Source organism: Pelmatolapia mariae, linkage group LG5, assembly GCF_036321145.2.
Source record: "Pelmatolapia mariae isolate MD_Pm_ZW linkage group LG5, Pm_UMD_F_2, whole genome shotgun sequence".
In the NCBI taxonomy this organism is placed as follows: Eukaryota; Metazoa; Chordata; class Actinopteri; order Cichliformes; family Cichlidae; genus Pelmatolapia; species Pelmatolapia mariae.
Genome location: NC_086231.1, coordinates 6241372 through 6259221, shown reverse-complemented (window position 1 = coordinate 6259221; position 17850 = coordinate 6241372). Strand labels below are relative to the sequence as shown.

The 17850-nt window shown below is 42.2% G+C and overlaps 1 protein-coding gene across 2 annotated transcripts in view; it reads right to left on the bottom strand.

Moving 5' to 3' along the window:
* cbfa2t2 (CBFA2/RUNX1 partner transcriptional co-repressor 2) overlaps positions 1-17850 on the bottom strand; it is a 37775-nt gene that overhangs the window by 1996 nt on the left and 17929 nt on the right. For both annotated transcript variants that reach the window (XM_063473456.1, XM_063473458.1), the window contains exons 2-10: positions 10105-10263; positions 9675-9916; positions 9493-9582; positions 7172-7356; positions 6826-7079; positions 5139-5224; positions 2310-2502; positions 867-935; positions 511-701 (exon numbers count right to left, since the gene is read on the bottom strand). In XM_063473456.1, coding sequence (XP_063329526.1) covers positions 511-701; positions 867-935; positions 2310-2502; positions 5139-5224; positions 6826-7079; positions 7172-7356; positions 9493-9582; positions 9675-9916; positions 10105-10263 — 1469 coding nt within the window. The remainder of the gene's footprint in view (positions 1-510; positions 702-866; positions 936-2309; positions 2503-5138; positions 5225-6825; positions 7080-7171; positions 7357-9492; positions 9583-9674; positions 9917-10104; positions 10264-17850) is intronic.

Genomic DNA, 17850 nt, shown 5'->3' with positions numbered 1-17850 from the left:
AAATTGGAGTAATCATTGTGAACTTGTATGCATACAGCTGTCTCAGCAGATTCAGCAACTAAAGCATTCATTTTGAGTAATTTTTCTGCCCACCCACCGAATCCCATATGGACTCTTTACTAAATCATGTGAGGCCCTTCAACATGTTCAGAAAAATCTATGTGTGGAATCATCACTATAAACACAGTGCCTTTTTCCACTTTAATCTGTAATTGCTATTAAAAATGCCCAAAAGACTGCAACTCTAAATTATGTATACTTGGACATTTAAGTGTATGTATGTGTGTGTGTATATATCTATCTCTATCTATCTATCTATCTATCTATCTATCTATCTATCTATCTATCTATCTATCTATCTATCTATCTATCTATCTATCTATCTATCTATCTATCTATATATATATATATATATATATATATATATATATATATATATATATATATATATATATATATATATACATATATGTATCTTGTTGCTGTAGTTTCTCTGCAGTCCTTGCTCACCTCACTGGAGTCCTCTTGTTCATTAATGACCATGATGGCATCTTCTTGAGCCTTCCGCTTGGCCTCAGCCACAGTCTTTTCCATCTTGGCCCTCTCAGCAGCAATCATCTCAAATGCTTTCTGCTCAGCCTCTGCTACAGCTTTCTGAACCTCTTCCATGGCCTGACGCTTAACTTCATTCACCGCTTCTTCTACAGTTCAGAGAAGACAAGAGATTTAGGTGGGGCTCACCTTGTTTTTACTGTGCACACTTGCATAAGTAAAGCACACAGCAATCTGCTAAGTGTGTCAAAATATTACTTTGTAAATGCAACAACTGGTTGAGTCTTTATACTAATTTTGTTTCATGTTCTTACCAGCTTTTCTCCAGATTTCATCTGTAACATATGCTGAGCCTGGCCGTGGAGCAAAATCACGCTGAGAGTCTGCAGGGGAGGCAGAGACGGAAGCAATTAGCACCTGCCGGGGCTTTGAAACTTCATATATTTATTTATTTTCATTTATTTATACTGGGGCTGACACTCCTGGAAGGTGATGGGGGCATATAAAAAAAGGCCTGATAGACAGACAGTAATAGTTTCTTTGTCATCTTGACATTTATTCTGTCACTGGTGCAAACAATTCCGAATATCTAGGCCATACAACCAATGTTATTGTTAGTTATCAGAGTCCTGGACGGATCTGCGATCTGACAGCTTCAGAAAGGAATGTGTTTGGCTTGGAGAGAAATGCAGACCATCAAGCTGTGTCAATACTCTGTTTCTTCCCTCAAATCTGTCTCCCTGAATTGTAATTCATTCCTAACTCACTACTGGGCTCTGCCTCTCTAATACTGCTGCCTTTCTTATCTCCTTTTTCCGCTTCTTTCTCCATCACTCACAGCTGATCTCGCCACCTCTTTCTCTTTTTGCCTTCATTTACATCCCTTCTCTTCCACCAAGCCTTTATACACCCCCACTATAGCAGACCAAGCCTAGGCAAGCAGGCAGGCTTTCCGACTGGGAGCCCAGATGGTGCTCTGGCGAGTCAGCTAGCTCTGGGTCTCTGTGCCTGCAGGACGGCAGGACGGCCCTTCTGTGGCCGATATGGCGGAGGCCAATCCTGGCACCTGTCTGTGACTATGGAGCAGCAGGGGGATGGCAAGGCTGGCACGCAGAAAGAACACTGCCAGTACACAGCAGACTGAGGGACTAACTGTGGATGGACTCACTAACACGCTGACGTGTGACTTCAGCGCAGTTCTATTAATGACCACTAGATGATGTAATGACTATGAAACAGAAATGAGTTTGGACATTTGCATCGCCTAAATTAATCTCAGGATGTCCCGATCATTATGTGCTATTATTCACAATGCTTGTAGTTTATCTAGCATCATTATCCCAGAGTGAACAACCCATGGTTATATTTCTTTAGAAAAGACATTTGCTTACCCATTCTAAAGTTCATTTAATGAACTGATCTCAAAATAAATAAAACTTTTAAAAGGAAATGGAAACATCAGTCTTTTAAACTGAATTGAACTGTTAATCCTTAAAGCAGTTTCCAACACCCAAAACATAGTAGATGTTAAGGGATAATTAATTAATTAACCCCCCAAAAAACTGGGCTTCTGCATGGCTACATGTTACTAGCAGGTTAAATATGAAGTTTAGAGCATGTGCAACATCAAGGATTAAATAAATTTGGCTTCTTTCTGAAAATCATGAAACATTTACTGTAGTAAAGCAACAAGCGTAAAGAATGAAAAGTTATTGGTCCCTGACAAAAGCGAAACCCAAAAAAACAGCGGTACCCACCTGACTCAGAAGAGTGAGGGCTGTGCGTCTTGGAGAATGGAGCAGATGCCGGTCCTCCTTTGCGCGGGTCTTCCTGCTCGCTCGAACGTCGTCTCCAGTAGTTAAGCTCCTCACGATCTGACTCCTGGCATCGTCTGAGAACGCTCACTGACCGCCGTGTCTTTTCTACCATGTCCACAATACAGTTCAACACCTTGATGACAACAAACAAAATTTTATAAATTGAGCTCGCTTTTAGCTACTTGAGGAATTATTTAAATCTTACATCATTAAGCAACTATTTAATAGCTATGTCTGAAGTTTCAAAAAGTACTTATATCATCAAATCAAGAACCAGTTTCACAAACCATCTCATTGACTTGGTAGAATTTCATCCCAGTAAGCAGTTAAACATAACTACCTTGTTTTAATGCCTAAAAAACATTGACTTATGTTAATAATTGTAATTTCCCAGCAAACTTTTGTGTCTTTGCCATGTTTCTTCTTCTTGTAACCTTTTCAGTAACCTGGCCAATCTCCAACCTTCCTTTCATATCAAAAATCCTTGAAAGAGTAGTGGTCAAACAGCTAACAGATCATCTGCAGAGGAATGGCTTATTTGAAGAGTTTCAGTCAGGTTTCAGAGCTCATCACAGCACAGAAACAGCTTTAGTGAAGGTTACAAATGATCTTCTTATGGCACCTGACAGTGGACTCATCTCTGTGCTTGTCCTGCTAGACCTCAGTGCTGCGTTCGATACTGTTGACCATAATATCCTATTAGAGCGATTAGAACATGCTGTAGGTATTACAGGTACTGCACTGCAGTGGTTTGTATCATATCTATCTAATAGACTCCAATTTGTACATGTAAATGGAGAGTCCTCTTCACCCACTAAGGTCAATTATGGAGTTCCACAGGGTTCGGTGCTAGGACCAATTCTGTTTACATTATACATGCTTCCCCTAGGCAGTATCATTAGAAGACATAGCATAAATTTTCACTGCTATGCAGATGACACTCAGCTCTATCTATCCATGAAGCCAGGTAACACACACCAATTAGTTAAACTGCAGGAATGTCTTAAAGACATAAAGACCTGGATGGCTGCTAACTTTCTGCTTCTTAATTCAGATAAAACTGAGGTTATTGTACTCGGCCCTGAAAATCTTAGAAATATGGTATCTAACCAGATTCTTACTCTGGATGGCATTATCTTGGCCTCCAGTAATACTGTGAGGAACCTTGGAGTCATTTTTGACCAGGATATATCCTTCAACGCACATATTAAACAAATATGTAAGACTGCTTTCTTCCATTTGCGCAACATCTCTAAAATTAGAAATATCCTGTCTCAGAGTGATGCTGAAAAACTAGTTCATGCATTTATTACTTCCAGGCTGGACGACTGCAATTCTTTATTATCAGGATGTCCAAAAAACTCGCTGAAAAGTCTTCAGTTAATCCAAAATGCTGCAGCAAGAGTACTGACAGGGACTAGAAAGAGAGAGCATATTTCTCCTGTATTGGCTTCCCTTCATTGGCTTCCTGTTAAATCCAGAATTGAATTCAAAATCCTGCTCCTCACATACAAGGTCTTAAATAATCAGGCCCCATCTTATCTTAATGACCTTGTAGTACCATATCACCCTATTAGAGCACTTCGCTCGCGCTCTGCAGGCCTACTTGCTGTTCCTAGAGTATTTAAAAGTAGAATGGGAGGGAGAGCCTTCAGTTTTCAGGCCCCTCTTCTGTGGAACCAGCTTCCAGTTTGGATTCGGGAGACAGACACTATCTCTACTTTCAAGATTAGGCTTAAAACTTTCCTTTTTGCTAAAGCATATAGTTAGGGCTGGACCAGGTGACCTTGAATCCTCCCTTAGTTATGCTGCAATAGACGTAGGCTGCCGGGGATTCCCATGATGCATTGAGTTTTTCCTTTCCAGTCACCTTTCTCACTCACTATGTGTTAATAGACCTCTCTGCATCGAATCATATCTGTTATTAATCTCTGTCTCTCTTCCACAGCATGTCTTTGTCCTGTTTTCCTTCTCTCACCCCAACCAATCACAGCAGATGGCCCCGCCCCTCCCTGAGCCTGGTTCTGCCGGAGGTTTCTTCCTGTTAAAAGGGAGTTTTTCCTTCCCACTGTCGCCAAAGTGCTTGCTCATAGGGGGTCATATGATTGTTGGGTTTTTCTCTGTATGTATTATTGTGCGATCTACTGTACAATATAAAGCGCCTTGAGGCGACTTCTGTTGTGATTTGGCGCTATATAAATAAAATTGAATTGAATTGAATTGTCTTTGCCATGTTTCTTCTTCTTGTAACCTTTTCAGTAACCTGACCATTTATCACCTGGAAAGGTAGTTCAGGATGTCTTAATCACAATCCATTAAGAAACTCATTAACGTCCACATTCACAGACCTATTGCATAACCCTTTCTTGACTTTATATTTATATTTTACTTCAGATTACCTACAAGCCTTTTTTGTCAATAAATCACACAATCATACAGTCTATTATTTCAATAGGTACCTATGGAAAAGTGTCTTGCTGAGGGAGCATTTCCTACATCGTGGCAAGTCTAAGTTCCCCTTAACAGCTTATAATAATAATAATAATAATAAGCTTAATAATGAACCCCCAATAACATGTTTGAACCCATACCAAATAAATTAATTGCAGGTTATAAACCAATGATGTCTTATCAGAAAATTCTGGCCTACCAATTATGTGTGCTTTTAAGCTGTGATAGATTGCTTTAGTGGTAAACCCCAGTAAAACAAATCACATTCTTTCTGTATCAAAAGTCAACAGCACCAGTGGTGCCTGTCCACAGACTTACATGGTCCAGATGCCTCCATTCATCAGCCCACTCTCTGTCTGTCAGTCTGTGGTCCACTGGCTCCTCACGGTAGCCCCCATTAGTGCCTGATTGAATCACACACAAGACAAACCACAGGCCATCATGATTAACATTCTTCTTAATGCAAGAGAAGCCACAAGTGACAGTGAGTCAAAAACACCTACGCATGTCTATATATGGTAAATAAGTGCTTCTGTTAAAATTACAAAAAACATATTTACATTAAACTTGAAGAAATTTTATCATTTCCCACCATGCGAAACTAAACAAATTTAAAAGTACTAAATCGAGGCTATTAGCTAAAACTCGAACACTCAACAATTAAGGATGACAAAAGGAGTTTTATTTATTTTCTTGTTGTTTATGCCTTGATTGAGGGCAGGTGAACATGCAGACGCAAGAAGATAAAGGGACAGTGAGAAACAAAGATTGAGCGAAAGTGAAAAAGAGACCCCTGTGATATAAAACAGACTCCCAGCGCCCAGAGCTCCAGAGCTTGCACACATCTGGAAGTCAGCTGTCAACCACACACTCACATACACCCAAAACTTCTCCCTTAGCACCTCCCCTCCTGGAGCTCACAGCATTCCAGTAGGGAGACACTCAGGCTGAGTGGAGTGGCTCCACTTCTAAACACAACCAGCCGTTCTGACACTCATTGTAGACTATTACGGCTACACGCACACACACACAAAAACAAAGCTAATCTGATTCAAATCCAGTCATTACACTGTGACATCAGCAATATCCAAATACATTTAACAGTAATCAGCGTTTGCACACAAGTTTGTACTCACACAGAGGCTAAAAAACATCCACATGTTCATGCAAGTAGACCCACGCTGTCTACAAAGATGCAAACCACAATCTCTTAAAAATTTGGTAAGAAAGAGCCAACAAGACCCTGCACACAAGGGTTGTTTAGGAGAGCAATGATACCCTCATGCACACTGCCTTCTCAACATCTTCGCTACTTCTGGTTCTCATCAGTGTCCATCAGTTCAAAGCCACCAGTGTGTGGACTGATGTGTTTATGCGTGAGTGTGTGTGCCTATGAGTTAAGTGGCGGCAGGCGGTCGGGAGGCTGTCAGACAGGGGACTAAGGACTCATAAACACAGCACCTCTACCAGGAACATATCAAGGTGTGTGTCTGTATGTGTGTATGTGTGCTACCGATGTTTCCACTGAGTGCTGACAAGCCCCAAATGAAGGCTAGATATACACCAGAGTACATCCAGCTCTCCCTGCCTGGACAGTATGGCTCTGTTTATATACATACGTGGACTCCTGAGATATATGAGTCTTGCCTACACAAGCACACAGACCACCCATTATCACATATAGAATATGATATTTGTGTGCATCTGTCTTCATGCAAGTATGTTCATTTCTAAATGTGGTTAGCAGCAACTTGCATTCAAACTACTGTAAAGAGCCAACAAAGTTCTGTTGTGTGGATGATCTACAGAAATGTGCAAACTAGTTTGACACTACACACTTGTATATTTGGTTCACAAGGACGCCTACAACACTTATTCACTGCTGCCACAAAGGCTACAACTGAGACTGAATATGCATCACCTTATCACCCACAATGTAGACTGGAAACAACTTCAGAAATGAAGTTCATCAGGAATATCCTTACACTGAGTTTGCATGACATACCAGGAAGTCGAGGCCTGTCTTTGAGTTCGCGGATCTCCAAAACACGTTGGCTGTGCTCACGGTGCAGGATGTGAGGTGCTGCGATGTCATCCAGGGCGTAATGCTGCAAGGGTGGAGGGGTTGGGTGAAGCTGGGCGGTCAGTGGCAATGGGTGAGCAGGGCTGTGTCGGGGAGCTGGGCTAATGGTGCAAATCCGCTTTGCGGCAGGCTCCATAGCTACAGGTGGGCGTTCATGGAAACCGTTCTCTTTAGCCCTGAGGGAAGACAGGAGTGACTTAATGTAGCTCTCTCACCGTTTACCTATATACTCTATATATTATAGGTCTTTTTTATGCATTTATCTAACCTGCTTGGGCTGTGTCTCTTGGTTCCAGGCTCTGGAGGCTCCATCAGGAGCTCAGAGGAGTCTGGAGAAGATGCCAGAGTGGTGCTTAGCAGGAGGTGCTCATGCTGGGACAAGTACTGAGCTGGGGTCTGCTTGGCTGCCCGTGCACAGTGGAGCAACTCCCTCTGCAGCAAAGGGAGGTTTGCCTGACAAGAAAGAAATTATACTTGTTAAGTTTGATTATAATTTGCAGGTAAATTAATTTTCATAGAGCACAGATGAACCCATGTATAAGTAGACTTTGGCCACTACTCGCTCCTATATCAATGAGCATTGATTTTACTCATTCAAAGACGAACGCAGACAGAAAGAGAGAAACACCAGAAAACCTGATAGTGACAAACAGGAGGGGAGATCTGGACCAAACAGACCAGAACTATCCTAGACAGACTACGTTCATGCTGCAACAGAGCCAAGAGATACAGTGCAGATCTGCCTCCTGGGGAAGACGCCTGGCTGGAAGAAAATTGGTTTTAAGGGGGGTAGTGACTCCTTGGGGTCTGGCTGTAAGGCTAGATCTGTGTCTGGGTGCTGTTCTCCGGCTGCCTCCAAGGAGGCTGCGGCTTTCCTAATTCAAATGAAAATCAGAGTTTTCTAAGCTGCAACTGATGTTGGTTATGAACCTCTTGCAAGCAGCATGTGTGCAGAGCATAATGTGTTGGTCACAGCAAAGGTATGCGTGATGATACAGAGGCTTAGAAATTTAGAAACATTTCAAAACAAATGATACACAGACTTCTCCCTAATTCCTCATCCCCTCAGTTTTTTTGTATTTATCTGGGACTGTCTCCATCCAATCTTTCCATCTCTCTTTTGTTCCCTGCATTTCCCTAATTAGGAACAGACTTCAGTGTGTTTGCAATTACACCACTTCCTTGCTCCCTCCTCTCCCTCTTCTTGAGCAACCAACTAAATAACCAGCCGTTTTCATTTTGTGACTGACCTCTTATTATTATTATTTAGTATTTGAAACTACATATAGCATTAGTTAAACATCACTTTACTACTCTGCAAAGACCTAGATCTTTTTGTCCATTGAAACAAACATTCCTCTATGCCTCAGTGAGCTGATCCTTACAGTATCGCTTGTAGTTCCCCTATAGACGCAGGCACTTCTGCTTTACGATCGCCTCTCTATAATACCCCTGGGCTCCCCTTTTTTTCTGTTTCCCATGCTCCTCTGCATCCCTTCTTTCCCTGGGGCCCCAGCTAGCGGACACATGTGCTATGTGTCAGTTGAGCATCGGGTTCTCTGGGCTTCAGCAGGGCGGATGCTAGATTGGCGGCGCCTTGGCAGCTGAATGCTCTTTTAACGGGACAACGGCTCCATATGGCGCAGTGGAGACCATAAAAAAGGAAGGGAACACTTTATAGGCATGTTTCACACTTCCGAGTTCCCACTTTTCCCTCTCTTCTTCTCATCCACTTCTCTGTCTTTTCTACATTTTCTACAAATCTTGTCCCAACTGCTCCATCTCTCTCTTAAGAGAGACTCCAGCAGTTGTTATTAAATAGTGAGAACGCCACATCATTGCAATAAATCAGTAGAACAACAAAAACAGAGCATTCTTGTCTCAGCCACCAAAAGTCTTGATTAACTCTTTCCCCATTCGCAAGTAAGATAGTGTCCGCAAACGTCTGAGAAATGTACATTTTTATCATCACCTATTGAGTGCGATGGTGCATGCAGATGTCCAAATGCCTGCCTGTTTTTCGTGACTGTGCGGACTCGTCCATGTAAAATTTACATCACAATGCACGAACTACGTATGCTCCCCAGGCAGCGGACTTCAAAGAAGTATAAAAGGAATGAATAGCTGTCCACAAGAGAGTATAATCAAGGATTTAGACAAACAGACGGAAGGGCTCCAGAGATAACCAAGAAGTAAGTGTAAAAAAAAAGCCGCTTTTTATAGCTTGAAGTCCAGTTATACAAGATTTATGGGATGCTTTACTGCGAGGAGCTACTAAAAGTATACACTTGCAGACTTCCCTGGTTACAGAGGGGCTCAAGAGGCTGTTAACACACAGTCATCTGTTGCTTGTCAAGTCAACACGTAAATCTTGATGGTTACTTTGAACCTGAAATAGCCAATTCAATTAACAAAACTACACTTAGGCAACTATCTGATGGGCAACTTTACACCACAAGGTGTAAAAACATTTAACTCAACGGAGGAAGAATACTAGTGCTGTGAAAAGAAAAGGGAAGTAATTCCATGCAGAACTGCACAAAGCAAATACAGAAAGATGGGAAAAGGAGGGGGTGGAGGCATGTTTACCTTGAGAAAAGGAATAACAAAGGGTCGTAAGGGGAAGTTGGTAGCCTCCTGAAGTCGTGAGTGAAACTCCTCAATGGTAACTGTTGAATTCTAAAAGATAGGAAAAGGGAAGGTTTAATTTAAATGCATTTCTATAAAATGTTGACTTGTTTTTCTCTTCAGTATGCCATCATAGAATTTACCACAAGGGCCAGAACTAGGCTTCGGACGCTGTCTCCAATCTCAGGAGAAATGTCGTTGCCAAACTGCTGCAGTGTGGTCAAGAAACGTTTCAGCTTGCTCAGCTGGCGTGCCCCACAGGTGGCCGGCAGCTGCTGGTTAGCCAGCGATGAGGAAGAGGAAGAGGACGGTCCATTGCTGTAACGCTGTGGTGGAGATGGCACTGCATTCAGTGTTGGTGGGGAATGATGATTCCCATTGGTCACTGGGGAAGGTCGGAAAACCAACACGAAGAGAAGAGAAATCAAAATAAACCCTGCTGAGTGTGGTTACAACTCCAGCTTGTCTACAACTTTGGTTTGTGAAAAGGAACAAAGACTGAAGTGGAAACAAAAAGACAAGCTGGAAGAATGAGAGAAATTTTTTAAGTATAGATTTAATTATTACTCTTACATGCTGTGGTGGAAAAAGAGGCCGGTCGTGGGCCACTGGGGTTGACAGAAGGTAGGGGTGGCATAGTGGAGCTGGCGCTGCTGCTGGGGGCTGATCTGGAATGAGTCTTAGCATCCACAGGAGAACCGGGCATGGCAGGGCTCTTCTTCTCTCTACTGTCTGCAAAGAGGAAAGAAGGTAGGTGAGGTGAGGGCATCAGAAACCAGCAGGTCTGTTGGAGTGAACCAAAGTTAAATAACTGTAACTTGCTATGACAGCCACAAAAATAAAAAAAGAAGCACCACTTTAACTTCACCCCCCATTAGCTCAGTTGTTTAAATCAATTCAAAAGCGTCATGCCTATTGTTACAAAAGACAACAATAATGCCCAGCCCCCTCTCCTCAACCCACTTTGCATGATACAACACACACTGCCAGGGCACCAACCACCCTGCCCCCATCAAAGAGCCAGATGTCTGAAGTTTAGCCCCTCACTCTCACCCATTCAGATCAATAACAGAAGAAATGCTGAAGAAGGCCATTGTGTGGGAGTAGAATGCCTCCTCATTGAGCTCCCCAAGAAATGGGAGAGACAGAGAAAAAGGGACGGGCTATTTCACGCTTTACTAACAAGATCGACAAAGCTTTTGAATGTTAAATGCAACTTCTCAATATGCTATTGACGTTGAATGAGACCACCAGATAAGGGCCATGGAGAAAGTGTAATGGGGGGTGTAGTGGTGGGGAGATGTGGATCAGAAGCTGTCTTTGTCTTTTCGAGAACCATGAGGGCCGGATCCCATCTCCATTTAGAGTGGATCAGACTTTTCTAACAGCTTCAAGAATTGACAATTAATAGACAAGCATGGTCTCACAGGTCATAGGTTAGCAGAAAGCAGCTTTTAAATGTGGGTTCATGGTTTTAGGGCTTTGGTCTCAATAGCACTCTTTATTTCTTTTTCACAGCTATGAACTCTGGATGGCCTTCAGCCACAAGGTCCTAGTTTATAAAGGCTTAAGTCAAAAGGTTTAAGCTGTCAGTAGGTAACTCAAAGAAAACTGAAAAGAAGCCCACGGAATGAATAAAAGGTACTGTTGTGAGTGCAAAAAATGTGAAAACATGCAGAATTAAATTGTCATGGATAACCAGAAATTTTTAATTACAAAAACAAATGGATCTGAATGCAAAAGTGCAAATTTCCTCAAGTTTTGGCAACAAATCTCTTTTGCATCCTATGCTCGCACTTTCTCAGTCTGCCCTGTGCAACTCATCTGTTATGTCTGCAACTCATTATACAGCGTTGACTGTTCTTCCTTCTGTTTTGCAGTCCTCTTAAAACTCTCCCTCGTACCATCTCATTCTTTCTCAGCCCCCGTGGCCTGCCTGCCATCACTCCACCTGTTCACGAACATAGGGGGCAGGAAGGAGGGATCTACGCAGACATTTGGACTGCCGTACCCACCACACACGCGGTCTGCCAGTGCACTGCAGGAAGCAGCCTGCAGCACGCACACACACCGGCTCCAAAGCTCCGCACACTCCATCCGTATGGCCAGGAAATTAGACTGACATCTCAATAACAGAATCAACGGGGCATATGGCCTCAGTGTCAACACTCTTACCAAGTAAACAACTTCATACATACACAAAAGCCAGGATTTGAGAATTCAGCTTGAAGTGTATTCACAAGTTCTTTGACACATTATGAACCATTAACCACTGGTTGTGAACAGTAGTTTGGATCCAAACTGACTGCCATCCTTGTAAGCACCATTTTGTGTTTGACTTTAACTGGCAGGCATGCATAATTCTGCAGAATGTAAACATAGCAACATATTTGTATTCCTTACTGCATGACCTTTGAGCATGGAACAGAAACAAAGCTGCAGCAGTGTTCATGCAATCTTAAGATGTGGCACAGTCTGCTGTTAGCCATGCCAGAGGTAACAGCCAAAGCAGGAGACATCAGGTGTGTGTGCGTGTACTCCTGACAACCCTTAGAGAATTGCCTCTGCTTGTCAATTAGACAGCACACATAGCTAGATGACTTCATCTGGCTTGCGAGCACCTGAGTCCAATGGTATAGTCACAGGGCTGTCTCGGGAGGCAGCTGTCACAGCAGCCACAAAACACATATGCACAGAGTGCACAAAGTGGCCTAATGTTAACTCAGGTGAATATTGGCTTAGAGGAGGATGTGGGGTGTTTATCTGGTCTAAATGCCACCTGTCATCCTAGCTTTAATGCAACAAAGGGAAGGTACACAAAGCTCCTCACCACACATCAACAGGATTACACGGAAATGCCACAATGAATAGGCAATACTTTTGAAAAAAGCAGATAGCACTGTTACCAGTGCTTACTAAAATATAAAACTGGGTACTCCATCAACTCATTTCTGGTGGATATAACCAAAAAGGATTACGTGTTAAACTCACACCATATTGTGCTGCTGTTTTTCTGTCTCACGTCCTCATGCACAAATAAGATAATCCGTAATTTTACAATCTTGAAAGTTTCCTGACCTTAAGTGTTTGCTTTCTACAACAGTTGTTATCACAGGGATGGAAAATAAAATGCATCTGCAGTGATGGCTGTTGCTAGCCAGGTGTTCCTTGTTTGTTCAGCTTCAGGTGACGCTCATCTGCATTAAAACATTCAGCTGACTTTAATTGCTGCCTCTGCAAGTGATGATTCAGAACGAGGCTCAGAAAGAGAGGAAAGGGATAGAGAAACATAATGTGACTATTCCTGTTGAGCCACCGCTGTAAAAGCAATCCATTAACTAATGAAATTGCAAATGAAAAGACAAATACACTTCCGAGAACATTTATCGACCTCCTTACATAAAGACGGGATGGATAAGCTATAACGAGTCCACAGAAATAAATCACACTCGATGTGGTGTATAAATAAATGGGTTCAGTGAAAGGGTTTATTAAGCTCATGTTTTAACTCTGAAGTCTAAACTCCCTGTGAGAGACTGGCAGCTGTGAAGCATGTGTGTGTGTGCCGCTGTGCGGTGATGTGTGTACTCGAACCGCACTGCTCTCTGTCTTGTCACCGTAGATGAGGTGAGAGAAGATGTAACACAGACTGAACTAATTTATCAGTGAGCACAAAGAAAATTTGTGGCATGTGCAATGATACAAGTATGTAGGGTCAGGACGCGCACATGTTAACGCAAACACACGCACATGAAAATAACCCTATGAATTCTTTTTTTCAAGAAATGCTGTCAAATATTTCAAATATTTAGTTTTCTTATCATGAGTCAGACAAGAAGACATCAACAGGATGTTTTTGGAGGTTTAGCCCAGCTGTGCGTACTATCTATGAGAAAGAAAGTCAAGCTTATTACTTATTATTAGTTTTGCATGACAGTGCCTCACATCTCATCTGACCAAAAAAAGTATAAATATAGCAACTTATAAGTCACATCAAAGTGAGAACCTGACTTTGTGGTGACCGTGACATCTAACAGATGCAAGAGAAGTGGAGTAACTACAACCCTATTTTCCTCTAATTTCAGTGCTTAGCTTCCTTTAACCTTTTCTACGTTTTGTCCCAAGCATGGCTAAAAAAATACTACACTGAATGAAATTTGAAACTCTTAATTAAACAGCACACAAATATATCTTCCAAAATGTTGCTGTATTTCTGCAATCCTAATTCTAGTCTACTGAAGTCCTGAAGTAAAAGGATAACACTTACTTTAAACAACTGACAGAGGCTTAGTATTCAACCAATGAAACACTTTGAACACCAAAAAAAGGAAAGCAATTGATTTGAAAATTAACCAGGTTCCCTCTCCTCCTCCTCCTCCTGTACCATATGGATCTAATCGGCCAAGAGCTGGCCAGCTGGGACCTCCAACAGTCACCTGTGAGAGAAGGGGGGGGCAGAAGGGACTGCTGCAAACCCTTCCTTTAAGCCAAGGCAGCCCGGCCCACACACACAAACACACACACACATCTCTGCCTTCCCTCCAAGGAGAGGAGGAAGGAGGAGGGGGCACTGAGGGGAGGGGAGGCACGAGGCAGCTGAATGCGAGCGAGTGGACTTAAATGCTAGAGAGACAAAGGCTGCACCTGGTCCCCGTCCGTCCGCGCACACAGCCACAATACAGCGCACATCTGTTCCTCTATCCTGCACTCCGTTCTGACCTCCACCCACACAAACACAAGCACACACACACACACACAGCACAAGGATACATGAAGCGACATACACACCCACACACAGCCACATCCACTTTTAAAATAGATAATAGTCCATGTCCCTCTCAGTGCCATATTGTTGCCAAACAACGAGTTACGTGACTTTGTATTTTATAATATCCAGTTTGAGAGATGAAGAAACTCAGGTGACATCATCTCTGCTTTAATCAACTTCATTTACATTATTACCCTCTTGGGACTGACACCTCTTCAACTGTTGCAGCAACACAGATGCCTTGCTTCCATCGCAGACCCACATGTTACAAGTGTATTTTTTAGACTATTAAAATTTACATCTATAAAAAAAAGAAGACTTTTTGAATTTACTCCCATTATAGAACAAAGCCTGTATAGCCCTTTACGATAACAGTAACGTGACTTTATCACAGTTAGCATCTGACAAAATGGCTCCCACATTAGAAATGTAATACTTGTTACATTTTCACACAGAGTTTTATAAAGCACAGAGGGAGACAATGAATTAGTCTGCGAATCAGAAGCACCAGAGATAGAAAAGGACAGGATGCAAGCAGAGCGAGGAAAGAGATGTAGGATGGGAGGAAAGGAATAACAAGGACAGAAAATACTGTTTTCCTTTGGTTTCATCAGAAGGACAAGCCTGGTTGTTAGACTCAGAGCCAGGCTGTTTTTCTTGGCTTTCATTACCACCTTCCAGCCTCGTAGACTACATATTTGGATAAAACCCAATGTCAACACTCTGCTTCCAACTCTGCTAGGAAGGGGAACGATAGGAAGGTGGCAAGGTTGACAGTACAGGGAAAAAGCAAAGAAAGCTGTAGACGTAAGGAGAAGGAGGAGGTATGACTTTGGACAAAAAAAGTACTCTCATTCTCACATATGAAGAAGCACAGACATGTCTCCGAAGTGAATTTATCACATGTCCCTATGACAGACTGATGGTGAGAGAAGCCCTTGCATATCCTCATCACTCAAAGAGATAATTGCAAAAACACCACCGTAATCCAGCGTGCCACATAGTGAAAAAAGGAACTCTGGGATGGAAATATACTTAGTGGCAAACTGAAAAGGAAAACGAAAAAGAGGGGACAGCAAGGCAGACAGAAGTTGTCTATAAAAACTAAGAATGAGCAGTAAAAAGAGGTACAGTGACGTGATGCTGGAAGCAGAGGCGGTTTGGCAGAGGCTGGATAACAATATGCACAGTGTCCATGTGTATGAGGTCAGACCGCGGGGAGAAGACTGACTAGATGGGATCTGAGGTTGCTGACCTTAAAAACACTTGAAAACACCACACACCACATTGCAGTCACTTATTGCTGTTAGATTTTTTAAAACATAGCAGTGTATCAGAAAGGCAGAAACTTAATGTGGTGCAAACACCTTATACAGAGCAGTATAAGTTACTTCAACCTATACTGCTGTTAAGTTGTTTTAGAAAGCCCAAATATTTAATGCCCAGGTATTTCAGACACTGAAGACTCTAATGAATGCAAATATTGTTATTTTTGCTTTCAGATTTTTGCATGAAGGGTAATAATCATATATCTGGGAAAGACTCACACCGTTTGAGCTTTGTTCCATAATCAATAGGTTAAATGAATGTGACACACATCTGGGCCAAAGTATAGAGCTCTAAGTGTATTTGTGTCATCCTGTCCGTGCGTTGTGTGTGTGTATTAGCCCTGTTCACCAGGTGTTGCCTGCCCAGGGTGCATATAAACATGGCCACACAAATAACACCAGTGGCACTACAAGGACAGTTCAAATCTGTCAATCACACACACACACACACACACACACACACACACACACACACACACACACACACACACACACACACACACACACCAGCCTTCTCTGAGCCCAGTGGATTATCTGCCTCTCTGGTTACAACCCTTCTCACCTCTCTGTAACTAATTGGTTAGCCTGCCCATCAATCATCAAGAGACTGATGAGTCTTCAAACTCAAAACCAGCAAGTTGAATACAATCAGTGGCAATATTCATGGAAGCATGACAGTATAAAAATTAAGTTGCGTAGCCCCCATTTTCTCACCCACTGGACATGTTTCATGATGATGATCTCAAATCCATATTAACATACATTCACACACGTGTGCACAATAAAGCACACACTGAACTAGTAAGTTACAGTAATCCATAAAACGAAAATACAAGCTCTAGACACGAGAAAACAAAGCTAACATTAAGGCTGGCCTGTTTTGGACCAGGTGTCAGAGGCTTTATGGCCTCGGCTCAGGTCCAACCAGATGTTACATCACCACATGGCATGCTGAAGACAATTAAACTGCAGGTTTTGACCGAGACTGGGAGAGCTGGTACAATGGCTTAGTATTGGGGTTCATGTTTAAGTTAATCTTATGGATTTTTTTATACATTAATCCTAAAATGGCTAAGAAGGAAATGGATCAGATTGTCTTGCTTTCAAAAACATACTGTTGGCCAAACACATCAAAAGGAAGGAATATGCTTAGTACACAAGCAAACCATAAAAAAACTACAAAACAAATCTAAAGCCAGATCAAAACATCTTAAAGCTTCCAGCTTCCAGGAAAAAAATCTGTGGGATTTTGGACCGTTTAGTATCAGTGCACTGATTTCTCAGCTAGTGAATGTGGGACATGTGAGAAAGGACAACTCTGGACCATGTCCCAACCTGACTCTTTTAACATTTTCTGGAGTTCATGCTTGAAAGCAGCACAACTGTAGTAAAAATCTACTTTTTTCTAAACCTTGACTATGAAGATGACTAATCTGTCACACTCGGATTTTGGTGATTCAATCACTCAAAGCTGAGTACCATAAAAAAAAAACAGAACACGGAGCTGTGGGCAAGCTTTGCCCAGCTGTATAAAAGACCAGAGCTCAACAGCCGCTGAGAGAGACAGATAAGTCAAACAAAGAGGCCAGCTGTGCTCAAAACAATGTGGAGAATGAGACAATGATAGTAATGGAGGATGGGTAAACGTGTGGGCTGAGGTGTGTTTTGATGAGTGTTATTATTGTGTATGAGTACTGTATGGTTTTAGCAAACATACGGGTAAGAACACAATGCATTCCTTATTATATATCTTGGGAAAATACGCAGCGTACTGTAGCTGCAACAGAAAATGCTGTGGAAGGAAAATGTAGGTTAAAGTGATTTAAAGTCTCAACCAAATCGCAATAGGCAAAAGACTGTTTTTGTTAGTGAAATGTTCTCATTTACAGCCACGCTTCTTCAGACTGAGGCAAAGATGGGGGGTGGAAAGCCAGAGAAAGGAGAAAATAATGACTATGACAGACAATTCATGGAGAGAGGCAACGCCACCCATTTGTTGTCCACCCACACACCTAACAAAACAGCAAATGCATTTCTTCTTTTTTTTCTCTTGAGTATCACTTTTTGACTTTTGGGTTTAGAATTGGAAGATTACACAATCTTTCCATAAAATTTGCACAAGTTAAACGCCCACTTTTCTACCCGATTTTTTTTAGGGCGGGTAGAAAAGTGGTGTCCGTCTGTCTATGTGTGCCCTCATGGTTAAGTCTTGGAAAACTTGGC